This window comes from Phragmites australis, chromosome 6 (assembly GCF_958298935.1).
Source record: "Phragmites australis chromosome 6, lpPhrAust1.1, whole genome shotgun sequence".
In the NCBI taxonomy this organism is placed as follows: domain Eukaryota; kingdom Viridiplantae; phylum Streptophyta; class Magnoliopsida; order Poales; family Poaceae; genus Phragmites; species Phragmites australis.
The window spans coordinates 6,816,181-6,831,853 of record NC_084926.1 but is presented as its reverse complement, the minus strand read 5'-3'; the positions used below and the strand labels follow the sequence as shown (position 1 = coordinate 6,831,853).

The following is a 15,673-nucleotide window of genomic DNA, read 5'->3' as shown; positions in this document are numbered from 1 at the left end:
TAGCAAGGGAGAGGAAATTGTATGCTCATGTGACCATCAAAGAGTTGGCGCAGCACACGGCACCAAAAGTAGTGGGAACATCAGTTATGGCCGAACCTAGCAGTGGTTCTGGCGTGGAGTGAGTCAGGAGCAAGATGTTCTTGGTGCTCGGGGCAAAGCCACATCTCTAGTGGTGTCCTCTCGGTCTTTTTCATTCATAAAAGAGAAGGTTACAGCGGACGCATGCAATAACTTAGAGAGGCTAAAGTGGGGACGGTGGGAGAAAAAAATATTTAATGAGATAAAACCTATGGTGTCTGTCCGAAAACAGTAGAAAGTAAAGTCAGTTGAAACATCAGTTTAGGTACCTAGTGATGATGAGGATGATATGTTAGATTATGATGGATCTATAATGATTATATATGGCACTCCACCGCCCAAAGATCTGGACATAAATATGGTGTTTACATTACCTTAGAAGCTCCGAGTTGTCGATGAGGGTCTTGGTACTAAAGAGGCTATTTTTAAAAAATCTAATGAATTGAGTCGACACTTGAAACAATTATATGTTAAAGGGTATCTCAATGGAATGCCGATTTCTAGGATGTTGGTTGATGGTGAAGCTACTATAGATTTGATGTCATACTCAATTTTTACGAAGCTAAGGTGAGAGTACAGTGATCTTATGAAGACTAACTTGATGCTTAATGACTTCACGGGTGATCATACACAAGTCAAGGGTGTTATTTCTATGGAGCTTACTGTTGAGACTAAGATATTACCTACGACTTTCTTCATCATTGACGTACAAGGTAATCACAATATTTTATTAGGACGTGATTGGATACATGCAAATTATTGTGTTTGCATCATACTTTAGTACAATGGATCGATGATGATATGGAAGTTGTTCAAGCAGACACATCGACTTATGTTACTTTGGCTGATGCTTCAGCTGATTGGTAGCACGATAATATACAATGTTTGTCAGGTTTAGATTTTTTATTATGATTATCTTAGTGTTACTAAATATGATTTTATACATATGTCTATACACATGGTTTCTGCAGCTCTACTTAGCATTATGATGTTGTAAGCTTAATAAATAAGTGATATGGCTGATGTTTTGATTACCATTGTCCTGAGAAACATAAATTATATGATTGATGTTTTGTTTATCATTGTCCAGAGAAACATAAATTATATAGCCGATGTTTTGATTACCATCATCACGAGAAACATAAATTATATAGCCAATATTTTGTTTACCATCGTCCAAAGAAACATAAATTATATGGCCGATATTTTATTTACCATTTTCATAAGAAGCAATATGACCGATGGGATTAATCATCACTCTAAGACAATGTACAATGATCAATACTCCATTGCTTGGAGGTATTTTGAGATGCATGTATTTTTTGGTAAATAATCTTTACCAAAAAAGCAAGAGAACATGTGTTGGTAACAAAATTTAGCAGATCAAATATTATATGCAGATGTGACCGATATGACATATATTTACTTTTTCCTATTGGAAACCAATCAAATACGGTCTGGCGTATCTGATGTTACAGTAGCACGGCCAATACGGCTGTGCTACAATGCCGATACAGTCCTGCGCGCCCCTGGGGATTAAATGCGGTTGTGCTACATTCCGAATACTGTTCGTCACTGTTTGCAAATTGAAGGTTGAATATTAAAGCGTTGCGCAAAAAAACTGTGCCAACACAAACTTTCTGCCAACTCGCTGCTAGCACACTGAAGTTACTTCAGCACGCACTCCTACTTCATTAATCCAGTACTCTGCCTTTTACTACGCAAACGAACGATAAATTGCAACACTGTTCAATACGTAATGCAGTTACGTAGAGTCCTTGCCGGTACGTACAAGCCACTACTGATCGAGCAGGGCGCATGCATACATGTCCTCTACTGTGCCACTGCTCGGTGCCTGTTTGGTCGATCGCCCTACCAATGACGCGGAAGGAGCTATACGGCACCCTGGCGCAGTGGCAGTGCACTCGCCCGTTTCACATTTTACATGGCCAGGCCACTGTCCCTGGCCTTTGCATGTCCGTAACGCGCTCGCCCCGGCACCCCATGGCGTTAGTCCCTTAGGCTAATCCTGTCATGTCCCGGGATCCCCCGTCACGACCAGTAAAGGCCCGATCCAAACCTACCGACCTTCCGGCCTCGTTCCCTTGGCCCCGAGCACGCTCTATATATACCCACCAGCCGCACGCACGCACTACTCACGCAGGCCAGGAGAGCAGAAACGCACACCAACGCGCGCAGCTGTCGCGCACGGTACACACGAACGCAGCTGCTGTGCGTGCGAGTGAGGCGAGACAAAGCTAAGCAAGAAGCAAGCAAGGATGGGTTATTTGCATTCGCGGGAGAGCTACGTGAGGCTGCAGGGCCGGCGGTGGCGGCGTGGGGCGAGGGGGTTCCGGCTGTGCCCGAGGAACCGGTTCTCCGTGCGGCGGCTGCGGTCCGAGCTGCTGACGTTCCTGGGCATCGTCGGCCGGTACGTGCGCCTGCTCGTGAGGAGGCTGTCGCGCCGCGGCGGCAGCGGCAGGAACAGCTGCTCACGGAGCGGCAGCAGAAAGGTTCTCGTCGGGGCTGGGAAAGACGCGGCTTCGGCGGCGGCAAACGAGGCGCCGTCGTTCGTGCGGTCCAACTCGTTCTACGCGCAGGCGATCGCCGACTGCCTCGAGTTCATCAAGCGCAACTCCGTGCCGGTTGAAGACTACCGCAGCGTCAGCGCCAGGAGATCATAGGCCTTAATTAGAGGCTCCGTTTTTTAACAAGGAAAAACTGTTGCTACAAAATTTGAGTGTAACGTGTCCCAAATGGAACTTAAAGATGTGAAACTAGTAGTGCTGATACACGCACGTCCGCAAGGATGTGACACGGTGTGTGGAATTCGAGTTGCGTTTGTTGAATCCCCCCCCCCCCGGTACATATTTTGATTTTTTTTTTTTGACATGTTCCTTGGTGCACCGTACCACATTTTCCATTTGCCGTGCTTAATCCCATGTCAGAGTAGACCTTGAGATCTCAGAAGAAGAAAGAGTAGACCTTGTATGTGTGCTATTTCAGCGAGCCACAGTTTAGGTCTCAGGGATTTAATTTGAGAGAAAAGGACGGGACAAGAATAATCGATGAATATTCAAACAAGATTTGCTCAAAGATATAAAAGGAGATAGTACGATCGATGCTGGTGCCATTTCTTGGTTTTCCTCTTATCCGGTGTGTTTTTTCTTTTCGTTCGCTGAAAGCAAGCAGCGATGAGAGTGAGTTTGACGAAGCTTCTTTATTTTATTTTTTTTGTGCCGAGCTAGCAATGGGGTGGTTTCCAACAAATTCCAGAAACAAATAACAAGTCTGGCCTAACAGAGCTTTGCGTCACACCTGTGAGTACTCTGTTTTCTTACCGGTTTCTTGAATAATCAAATGATTAGTTGCGAGTGTTGTGGATAATACTGGCTTGTCATTGGTCCTAGCTACTCGATCTCTATTGGTCACCAGTGCATCATGATTCTCGCTGGCAATTTGGCATGATTCATTAGGCGCCATTGTGTCATTCCAGAAAACAATAATGTAAAAATGTTATCATGTTTCCACGATAAGTAGGGCTAAACGCATGGTAAATATGCAAACTAATCCACCCCTGATAAAAAAAAAGCCGAACATCAGATGGGTCACGAGTTCAGGCCCACAGGTAATAGAAAAAGCCCAGTGCACAACTCGTATCGTGGATTAGCTAGGAGCAATCTACAAATGGGCGCAGGGGATCGCCTTTTTTTATCCTGACCATTTGAACAAAACGCTGCATCTGATTCTGTTTTTGTGATTACAACGTGTACACATCACTACACATATACACCATATCCATACATGCAAGTGCGTTCCCATCACATCACTACAAATAATACCGTTCAAAAACTCACACGTGAGACACCACAGGTGGAGTCCTACTCTATCACCACATGGTTCTCACTGCACCTGAATTCTGAACTATCAGTGCGAACAAACATAAAGCAATCCTGCTCCACTAGCAAAAAGGATAGTGGACAGTCGGCAGCGTGTTCCTATGCGTGTGTCTGTGTTTCTCCTGTCTGAAACAAAAAAAAGATCGACGAGCTACTTCGTTCAACAAAGTTGCAGGGCATCATTAGAAGGCACAATTCAAAATAAACAACCGCGTACGCCATTATCATAATAAAGCGCGCAAACGGATCACAAGAACAATGATAAGTATCTGAGCGTGCGCTTTGTGGAGTACCACGCAGTGGAAGCTTCCAATCGTTGACTCGTTGGATTTCAAAGTGAACGACGAAGGAAGCACCACTGATCCTCGTAACCAGCGGTGCACGGAGACGGTGTCAGAATGAACAGTCGTAACAAGCAGTAGTAGTTGATTTAGTGCCATTTCAATCAAAATTTCGAATTGTTGATTTAGTGGCATTTCAATCAAAAGAAATTATTTTATTTGATGCTAGCATATGCGGGATCAACATTGGTGTCGATGACTCAACGTGGCTGCTGATTGGCTTCCTGAAAGAGTAATATCAGTCCGACCAGCGACAAGGTGCGAAATGTAATTTCAGAATTCTGTGTTAATTAATTTTTTGTCACTCTTTCAGATAACTTTCTAAATGGCACCTATTCAAGCTGCAGTTTTTAAATGATACCTAACTTTGCTCGTTTGCCACTTTGAACATATTTTCCCCACCATTTAGCATTTTATTGTTCTCGACATAGCAGTTCATGTGAAATGTTGATTCTATCCTCTTCCTCCCAAGTCCTATTGTATCCCACAGAGAGCTCGAAGTTCTTGTCAAAGAGGCGGAGCACGAGGAGGTGGAGACAACCTCGATGAAGAGGTTGGGCTTAGCGAGGAGATGGTCACAGAGGCAGGCGGCGATGACCATATCTACAAGGATGTTGTGTGGGCACCTGATGACAGGTACGATATCGAGCGTGGTGGCAACGCAGAAGAGTCCAAGCACGAGGGCGTCGACGGTGTTGGTAGGGTCATTGTGGGCAACGTAGGAGTGGGGTTGGGCAAGGGAGAAGAGGTTGTCCTCGAGGGAGATGAAGTTGAGATGTTGGTCAGCAAGGCGGGTGACGCAGTGGGTGAAGACGGCGGCAACACAATTGAGCAACGAGGTTTTTTTTATGTCTAGCAGTACACAGTGTTGTGGGAGTCGCCCATCGGGAGGCTACGGTTGTGAGACCTCCCTATCACCATCTCCACCCTCTGCGGTGCCACCGTTGCAATCAAGAGGGACACCGAGAAGGAGAACAACACTCTAGAGCTAGCTCGGGCCTGGGGCTCACCAGTGAGGAGTGTGCCTCCGTGCTCAAGGCCGTAGCATACGTCGACGAGAAGCTGTAACATGACGCTAGCTTTGAGCTCTTCCTCCACATCCACGACAAAGATGGCATGGAGGAAGAGACAGAGGCAACCATAGGCACGAAGCATCAGTAGATGCCAGGGAGCAGCGGGAGGGAGGCACGTGAGACATGGTTGAGACACTCGGAGACGAGCTCATTAGGGAGTGCGGAGATGGGGACCCCTTGGTGGATTAGGGAGATTTGCTCTGTTGTTACTAATTTAACTACGTTCCAATAAAATATCACCCCTTTCTCAATAACATATAAGGCTAATTGTATCAATAACATCTATGTCAAAATAATAAATATTTGAAAGGCAGCTAAAAGAGAAGAGCTTGGCGCATTGGAAGAACAAGGGGAAGAATAGGGGGCATGGGCGTCATTTTGCTTGATATGCCACGTCGGAACAGCTTGGAAAACGCAAAAAAAGTTGCCAGGTGACGCCGAAAATCGAGTGGCAATGAGAAAGTCCCGTGGGGACCGGTTGTCATTCGGAAACTGCAGCTCGAGTATGTGTCATTTGTTAAGTCCGTATACTAAAAAAAAAAAAATTAACCCTCAGCCTCAGAATTCAGAGTCTCCAAGCGCCCCTTTGACCGCCGCCGCTAAGCCGAGCCGAGCAGCCATGGACGGATCTGCCGCCGCGCCGCTGCGCACGCGCGTCTGCATCATCGGCAGCGGCCCCGCCGCGCACACGGCGGCCATCTACGCCGCCCGTGCGGAGCTCAAGCCCGTGCTCTTTGAGGGCTGGATGGCCAACGACATCGCCGCGGGCGGGCAGCTCACCACCACCACCGACGTCGAGAACTTCCCGGGCTTCCCTGACGGCATCATGGGCGCCGACCTCATGGACCGCTGCCGCGCGCAGTCCCTCCGCTTCGGGACCAATATCCTCTCCGAGACCGTCACCGCCGTCGACTTCTCCGCGCGCCCCTTCCGCATCGCCTCCGACTCCACCACGGTCCTCGCCGACGCCGTCGTCATCGCCACCGGCGCCGTCGCGCGCCGCCTCCACTTCGCCGGCTCTGACGCCTACTGGAACCGGGGCATCTCCGCCTGCGCCGTCTGCGACGGCGCTGCCCCCATCTTCCGGAACAAGCCCATTGCCGTCATAGGCGGCGGCGACTCCGCCATGGAGGAGGCCAACTTCCTCACGAAGTACGGCTCCCACGTCTACATCATCCACCGCCGGAACACCTTCCGCGCCTCCAAGATCATGCAGGCAAGGGCGCTTGACAACCCTAAAATCCAGGTCGTATGGGATTCTGAGGTCGTCGAGGCATACGGCGGCGCGGGCGGCGGTCCATTGGCTGGCGTCAAGGTCAAGAACGTGGTGACCGGTGAGGTCTCGGATCTTCGGGTGGCCGGCCTCTTCTTCGCCATCGGGCACGAGCCGGCGACCAAGTTCCTTGGTGGGCAGCTCGAACTCGATTCTGATGGATATGTGGCAACCAAGCCGGGCTCCACGCACACCAGTGTGAAGGGGGTCTTCGCTGCTGGGGACGTGCAGGATAAGAAATATCGCCAGGCCATTACTGCCGCTGGATCAGGTATTATTCTACTGCTATATGAATAGATGATTTTGAGTTACATATGCATCAGGGATGATCAGTGTTCATACATATGCATGAGGGATTAGTTGCTTCTATTGCTTGTGTGCATTGCAGTAGAAATCATGAACTTCAACGTTCAGTAGTTTAGTTTTGGTTTTGGCCCTGGAGTGAGCATGTATTGATGTTTAAAATAGGACATTTTTTGTTCTCAAGAGCACGGGAGCTGCATATAGCAGAATTACAACAACCACCCTAAGCATTGTAACTTAAATTACAGACATTACAGCAACCGATTTCCTGAACACAGAAACAGAAACTGAACTGATCAACAACTACCAGATACAACCCTAGCTATTCCAGACAGGTTGCTCCTCCTAGAAACCATTGCACTTCAGTGAATTAGTCTTGCTTTCCATGTGACAATCAGATGTGTTTGAGGATTTGAAGCATTTCAGTTTCTTGAGTTTGATTATTTATATAGCACAACATGACTAGTTCCTTGTGTGTCAGCTATATTCCAATTCAGTATGAAAGATGAGGAGCCAATATACATCCTATTCGGAAATGTCTAATAAGAGGCTTTCTGCTCACTGCAATACATCCTAGTGGTTGACTGGTTGTATTAGACATTTAAAAACCGGACTATATTTAACAATTGCAGCACTATTGGCAACTGAGACTGAGACATTCTCGGATGTTGCTGCCCATTACCGTGTGAATATGTATAATACCTTACTTATTTCAAGCAACGGCATCGGAGGTTGATTACAGAATCTAAATCATGGTGCAGGTGCATATAAACTATATAAACTAAGATTGTCTTCCAACTTGACCGGATACAGTTACTGTTAATTCATATCTGATCAAGGAGTTGTTGAACTAGAAGTGATTTTTCCCTTGTCACTATTTTGAAGCTTTTGTCATAAAAATGGGATGTTCATGTAGGTAGTTTATGGTGTCTTTATGTATTTGTAGGAACAAAGAAATGGACTCCATTCTGGTCATGTGAGATTACCCCGTTCTTTTTTAGCTGTAGTTATTGACTTTTACGTTCTCTAAGATGTGAACTTTATCATTATTTCTATAATTTTAAAATATTATGAATTAATAATAAAATAATACTATAAAGTATTTTAATGGCAATGTGGTTTCCAATCATGATAATATTACACATATCAATGGTCCAATTTCAGAATATTTGACTGCACGGTTTCTAAAACATCAAAGAACTTAAAAAAAATCAAAGAAAAAGGATTGCGAGCATGGTTGTTACGGCGGCATGGCGAGGCGCGGCGACCCATCACCTTCACAACTTTACACCAACATGATGCGTGGCGTGGCGACGCCATACACACGTGGTGAATATAAACATTATAGTATAGGATATTAGCAAATGACAATGTAAATGTAGCCCAATAGTTATAGTCTAGGATATTAGGAAATGTAAATGTAGCACAAAAGACAAATAGCAATGTAAATGTAGCACAAAAGACATAGCACTCTCTCATCATTCAAAGTTTCAAATCTCTCATCTCTCAAAAGTCATCCAATGCAAACTCATCAAAATCGTTAGAAGCATCCACGTTCTCCGCATCATCTTCAGTAGCATCCATTGGTTTGTCACCAAAATCATCAACATCAACATCATCCACAATGATGTCTTCTTCCTCTCCCTCCTCCTCATCATCTTCAACCACTCTTGAAGGTTATGACGAGCGTAGGTCCTAAGGAAGGTTACGACCTCGAAGCTCATGTGATGCACCAATTGCTTCATCAACTTGGTCCCATGTGATGTCCAAAGCACTAGAACATTGAGGTTGGGCCGTTGGGTCAACCCATTCATTTTCCCAATCAAAGTCTTTCATAACCAAAGGATCATCGCTTTTACCCGCTTCCTCACGACGTTTTTGGAACCTACTAGTCATTTTTCGATTGTAGGCAACATAAACTAAATCATTCAATCTTTTATGCTCTAGCCGGTTTCTCTTCTTTGTATGAATCTACAAGCAACCATAAAAGCAAGCAAAGTTGACAAAAATATATTATTAATTTTGCTAATTGAAATGTGGAACTTGAGTACTTCACTTACAAATTCAAAAGTGCTCCAATTACACTCACAACCAGATGATGAAGCACAAAGACTAACAATACGCTTAGCAAATCTTTGTAAGTCAGTGGATCAGCCACCATATGCACGCCACCAATCAACTAAATTGACAATAAACATGCATATATTACGAATTAAGCCTTAAATAACATGCTGTAATTAAAATTTTAAATCACTTATGAGGGTTTTTTGACTTCATAGTTTGGAGGGCCATACAATTCTTGAAGATGCCTCCACGTTGATCTTCGTAGAGCATGGATTGTTCTTCAATTTTGTTTCGAAGGGTCTCATCTTCCACCATTCGTGCAAGCACATCATTAAAGCAACCCCTTAGGTGCCCAACATATTCATCATTCTCTTTTTGGATGGCATAGAATTTTCCGGGTTCAAAAAGAGGGCAGCACCATAGAGTAGTGCCTATCCCAACGACCCTCAATAATTTGTAAGATCTTATTGAGCAAGCTTCTCTTGTTTTCAGTACAGAAGTCAGCCTTTATCCTCTCTTTTGCATGATTCATGAGAGAAGCAACCTCTGGCATGGCAGGCCTCTCATCACCATCAACCACCCTCAACACAATGATAAGTGGTAGAGAAGCTCTAAGGCAATCCTCAACGGAGTTCCAAAACTCCTTAGAAAGCACAATATTATACACTTTGTTCCCGATCTCTGTCTTTGCTAGTTTGCAACTAGTCCAATCATTATAGGTAAATAGATATCTCAGTGCATCTTTGTGCTTGTGCAAACTTTGCAAGGTGAGAAATGTGGTAGCAAACCGAGTTGTTGCTGGTCTCACAAGATCCCTACCACCTGTCTTCTCCCTCATTGCACTAAGAAGTCTTCCATGCCTATAGATGAAAGTAGTGACATGCCGGGTACGTGAGATAGGCTTCTTGAATGCCTTCAACTTTCCTACATCTTCCAACATAAGATCCAAGCAATGTGCAGCACAAGGTATCCAAAAAAGCATAGGAAACCTCTCCATGAGAAGCTTGCCCGCTACCTTAGAGTTAGCCCCATTGTTAGTGACAACTTGCACAACTTTATCTACGCCAATGTCGCTTATTCTCTTCTCTAACAAATCAGCTAGCATCACTTATCATGAACTTCACTTGATGCATCAATCGACTCTAAGAAGAAAGTCCCCTCCGGACTATTGACTAGGAAGTTGATCAAATGGTGCCCTCTCCTATCCGTCCATCCATCTGATATTAATGTGCAACCATATTGCTTCCATGCATCCTCATGCCTCTTCCTCAAATCATCCGTCTCCTTAACAACCTTCTTGAGCTATGGCTCCCTAAGCTCATGGTAGGTAGGAGGCTTGTACCCAGAACTATATTGTGTAGTGGCCTCTATAGCAATCTCAAACTGCCTAGAATTTGCGGTATTGAATGGTATGCCACACTCATAAAAGAACCTGGCCCACTCCAAGTTGACAGCATCTCTTTCTTCTTTTGTCCTCATGCTAGCTTGGATGCTAATCTGAGAAGGACCATTCGAATCTCTTTCTTCCACAACCTCTTTTGAAGTTCTCCTAAGCATTGAAGCGACTGACTTTGTGTTGGGCTCTTTTGGTGCATTGAACTTCAAAAAGGTAGATTGTTTCCTTTTGGCAGCTGTCCCTGAACTAGGATGCACAATGCTTCTAGTAACATCTTGGGACTCCTCTGTCACATCAATCACATCATCATCTTCTCCTTGAAGCCCTCCTTCATCATCAAGCAGAAGTGGTCTCTTCTTGCCCTTCAAAGCAGCTTGCATCTCTTGAGCGATAGCTGGTGTGGTTTTGCCACACTTCAGAATATCTCCATAACCACCCACAAGATGCTCCTTGAGCCATGTAATTCCTCCGGTTACAGTTCTATCACACAAGCAACACTGCAAGAGATCTCTATTACCAATAGTCCGCCAAAATGCATATTTCCATCCAGGATCATTTGACCTTTTCGACTTCTGCTTTGGATCAGTCTTTGGATCATAATTTGATGTGGCGTCCGAGGCCTCCGCACTTCTAGTCCCTTGAGTAGCTATGTTCTGAAAAAAAAGTGGCAACAACTTAGAATCAGTTAGCACTCAACACTTCAGCAACTAGAGCAAGATGAAATGCAACAGCTAGAGGCTAGAGCAGTCAGCACTTAGCACTTTAACTTTGAAGTGTTGCTATTTCCTTTGCATATTGCTAGCAAGTTCATAGGGCAACACATCAGTCGGCACTAGCTCAGCCTAACTCATCAGTCGGCACTCGGCACTAGCTCAGCCTAACTCATCAGTCAGCACACTGCACACATTAGAGAGGAGAGGAGAGGGGCGACGAACCCGGGGAAGGGCAGCCGGAGCAGATGGGCGACGAACCCGGGGAAGGGCAGCTGGAGCAGAGGGGCGCGGAGGACTTCCGGGCGGAGGCGGCGCCGCGGAGGACGTCCAGGCGAAGGGCAGCCGAAGCAGAGGGTGGAGGCGGCGGAGGCGGAGGTGGAGGCGGCGCCGCTGCGGAGTGCGGATGTCCAGGCGGGCCGACGGAGACGGGCCAGTCGACGATGACGAGGAGCACGACCGGTGGACGGCGAACGGCGCACGGTCTCGCCTATCGCTAGGTCTGGAACTCTCGGACCCACTCGATCTTTCCTCCCCTTCTAATCCCCTCCACTGGATTTTATGGCGCCCGCCACATTCCATTGGACACCAAACTACGCCATATAGACGCCATGGCGACGCCATGCCGATATGGCGGACGCCATAGACGCCGGCGCCGTGGCGAGGCCCAAAATACCGCCACGCCGCCATATCGTCGTTATGGCGACGATATGGCAACACCATGATAACTATGATTGCGATGCTGTACTTTTTATTTCAGAGCTGTACTTAACCAAATATTCCTAAATATCGAGCAACTGAACAACTGGAGAGTGTTATTGTGATCTCAAGGCAGTGGCCATTCTAAGTTGACAGTCTCATATTAACATATATAGGATAGATGGTATTGTATTTCTTTTGCGTTGATTTTTCAGGGATGCCTAGTCACATCGTCATGTAAATCATATGAGATAATGAAGCTGGATTTTAGTGCATAAGCTTTAAATTGAAGGACTGGAATTATGATGAAATCTACTCGTCAAAGTGCTCCATTGAGGCATTGATGTTATTCATGAACTGCACAACTGATTATATCTACTGATTCCAAATTAAAAAGAGAACTGATTATACCTGCACAACTGTGGGTGGTCTCCTAGTTCTGTGTCTAGGTTTAGCCTTTTGATATGAGGCTGTCGAATCGCTGTTCTGTTGCTTCTTGTATCGTCTACTTCTGTCTCTTTACTTATGTGGTTTGTAAACTCGAATAATGGGAAAAGCGAAAAAGGATTATTCTTTGCGAATATCTACTTGATGCATGATTGATTTGTCGAAGTAGGGAATAAAACCAGTGCAGTGTCTCCTGCACTTCAGAAAGAGTTAACGGTTTCCTATTTAGTCCAAAAAAAAAGTCTGCATATGAGATGCATCTGTTTTGTACATGTGTCTGCTTATGGTTTGAATTTTACCCAATATTTGGTGTTACTTGATCCATGTTCAGCATGGTAGCATACTAGCATGAAGTTCTGTGTGTGTGCGAATATAGCTGTGCATCCGTGAGGAATTCTTGCTGGCAGTTTCAGAAGTGCGATTAAAACTCTGACCTCTGATCCTATTGCTAGAGCCGTCAGTCTATGAATGGTGGTTGTGTCTCAGTGTCTTACTGTCTCTTGACAAGATCATCCTAGGAAGCTGGCACTTAGTGGTTTCGGCTGAGCAAATATATAATTTTTTGTGACCAACATATAATTCTGTATCTACATGTGGATGGTGCAGGGTGCATGGCCGCTTTGGACGCTGAGCACTACCTACAGGAGGTCGGTGCGCAGGAGGGCAAGTCAGATTGACTGTATTTGGATGTAGCAACCACCACCCCGTCGAGAAGCCAGATACCGGTGCTGAAAGCTAAACTCTGATGAGCGTTGTGCCATGGGTTGTCCTGATTGCAAAACTTGGATGTTTCTACTGCTCTTTTTTTTTTTTTGTAGCGCACTATTCTTCTCATTAGAAATCAGAAGTGTGAACTCTGAGCTTCTATTGATGTACTGGAAGTCGATTGGTATTTATTACGTTGAACTTGTATTGTTTTTGATATCTCTATTGCTCTCTATTGCTCCTTGTTTGGAAGATATATATGTATGTCTATGTTTTAGGGAAATATTATTATATCTCTATTTTTTTTTATCCGTGAGGGATATCTCTATTGCTCAGTATGTATCTAGTGTCTGCAGGCCCATACGAATCACGTGCCCTCTCTCAGCCGATGATCTTCCTCGCGGCACAGCCCAACTACATATTTCTTATTTTGAGGTCACCCCCTAGAAGCCTATCTAGCTGACACCGCACAACAACAACATTGACACGTCGTACCTAAACCTCCCCACATAAAACATAATGCCAACACGTGGAGCCTTCTGGTTTATCGCTCCCGCTCGCGTCAAGTTCAACCGTGTAGCGTTGGCACCGCTGTGTCCCCTCCGAGCCACCTCCCGCTCCATCCCTCCAGTGTCCTACACCCCAGTGACGCCTCCCTCACTCGCGGCCCTTAGCCTTCCCTCTCCATCTCCTCCCCTTCCCCGATTTCTAAAGTTTTGATTGTGAATAGGAATTTTACCCCAAATCGGAAGCTTGCTCGCCTCAATTGAAACTTCATAGCCCGAATCAAAAGCTTTTGGATTTGAATCAAAAGTTATTCATCAATAATTGAAAGCCTTTCCCCAAATCGAATATTTCCCCTAGACTGAAAGTTATTCTCCAAACAAAAAACTTTTTGGCTAGATTCAATAAGTTTTGGGCCTTTGAATCAAAAGTGTTTTGGTCTGTATTGGAAGTTTTGACTCCGAATTGGAAGATTTTGACTTCGAATTGAAAGTTGCTGCTCACAAATCGAAAGCTTTGGAAGTGTTCTAGTCTGAATCAGAAGTTTTTGGTCTGAAAGCTCGAGTAGTCACCAGGGTTCAATTTATCATCGGTAGCAACTCGATTATCGTGGTTGCTGGAAGATTCGGTCCGCACCACATTCATAAACCAAGCGGTTATCGACCAAACTCAAATTCAAAATTAAAAAAAATAAAAAATTTAACAAGATTTGATCATTTTCTATCGAATTCCACCGAATTATTGTGCGGTTCATCAAATTACTGCACAGTTACCACCCTCAGGCGATTTTTTTGGTCCAAACGCATTTGTGCACCAAAGTTATGGAGGTGGAGGAGGAAGAAGGGAGCACCACGTGGCGGGCATCTGAGGGTGACATCGAAATAGATTTGGTGGGGAGGAGATGGAGATAAACAAAAAATGCATTGGAGAAGATGGGAACAAATAGCACAACCAAAGAAAGTAGGAGGTATGAGGTTTAGAGAAATACATCTATTCAACATAGGCATGTTGCGGAAGCAAGGATGGAGATTATTGTCACAGTGACACCCAGGCCTGACATTGAAGGTGCCAAGAGGTTTGAAGCTGGGAGCCATGGTGGGAATGCGTTGACAGGCCACAAGAATGAACCAGGAGTGTGCCAGGCCAACTCCTGTTACCCAAGTGCCGAATGGGCTATGTAATAGGCTGGTAGTTGGTGATCTGAACCCGGGGTGTGTTATAACCAAGAAGAATGTGTGAGGCGAAGGCAGACATGAACAAAACAAAACTCTTAAACCCTCCTAATATTGTTCCTCCGTTCTTAAAACCTCATTGTTCTTCCTCTTCTCTGATCTCTCTCCCTCTTTCTTTGCCGTCACACCGCCAGGCTCATGACATATGGTATTAGAGGCAATGTCCTGGAGCCGCCGGATTACCTCAAGAAGCCACAATACCATACGCGCGAGCAGCGATGGGCCATGGAGTCGGACAAGCAACTGATGGAGATCTCGAAGACCTTGGCCGCTCTCCAGGATTTGAATCAGATCAATTTGAAGGCCTTGGTCACTCTTCAAGAGTCGAACAAGACCATTCTGGAATCGATTCAAGACCTAATGGGGTGGAAGCCAAAAGTGGAAGCAGCGGTGGACGAGGTGCGGGATGAACTCGGGGCCCTGCGCACGCAAGTGGATCAGATCATCAAGAATCCATCGCTGAGCATGAATCCTCCGTTGCTACCCACTCCACTACAACCTCCCACGCCAATTGGGTGGCAAAAAGAGGGAGATCATCTCGTCCACATGGTGAATCAAGCGCCTACGCTGGACGGCCACCGATATGATATTGGGAATCAGGGGATGACAATTGGAGGAAAAATTTCCCTAATTTCTCCTCTTAAGAAGGGTATGTGTTTCTTGCCGAAATCTCATCGTGGTTCTAATACTCGAGGGGATGGATCATATCGATTTGGGCAAGGGTATTCACCTGTCACACCACCCCATATGGATTTTCCCCAATTCGATGGAGACAATCCACGGGCGTGGCAACTCAATTGCGAAGCTTATTTCAGGGTGTTCAATGTTCATGAAGACCTCTGGGTTAGCATCGCCATTTTGCCTTATGGGGGTAGTGCTGCTCTGTGGATTCAGTCTAATCCTCAAATCAGGGACAAGGAGTGGCAAGATTTTGTGTATGATGTGTGTG

General features: G+C 45.5%; 2 protein-coding genes across 2 annotated transcripts; both read left to right on the top strand.

The window, feature by feature from the left end:
• Window positions 1–2,357: 2,357 nt before the first annotated feature.
• On the top strand, window positions 2,358–2,825 carry LOC133922899 (uncharacterized). The gene has a single exon (XM_062368427.1). The coding sequence runs from the start codon at window positions 2,358–2,360 to the stop codon at window positions 2,760–2,762; it is 405 nt and encodes a 134-aa protein (XP_062224411.1). The 3' UTR covers window positions 2,763–2,825.
• Window positions 2,826–5,928: 3,103 nt separating this feature from the next.
• On the top strand, window positions 5,929–13,207 carry LOC133921386 (thioredoxin reductase NTRB). Its single transcript, XM_062366227.1, has 2 exons — window positions 5,929–6,935; window positions 12,890–13,207. Exons 1-2 carry the CDS (start codon window positions 6,011–6,013, stop codon window positions 12,958–12,960), a joined length of 996 nt encoding a protein of 331 aa, XP_062222211.1. The 5' UTR covers window positions 5,929–6,010; the 3' UTR covers window positions 12,961–13,207.
• Window positions 13,208–15,673: the final 2,466 nt, after the last annotated feature.

Excerpts from the sequence above, each read along its gene's own strand:
- LOC133922899 (XM_062368427.1), top strand. The coding sequence starts at position 2,358 with ATGGGTTATTTGCATTCGCGGGAGAGCTACGTGAGGCTGCAGGGCCGG.
- LOC133921386 (XM_062366227.1), top strand. The coding sequence starts at position 6,011 with ATGGACGGATCTGCCGCCGCGCCGCTGCGCACGCGCGTCTGCATCATC. Across the intron at positions 6,936-12,889 it reads CATTACTGCCGCTGGATCAG|GGTGCATGGCCGCTTTGGAC; the intron begins GTATTATTCTAC and ends TGGATGGTGCAG.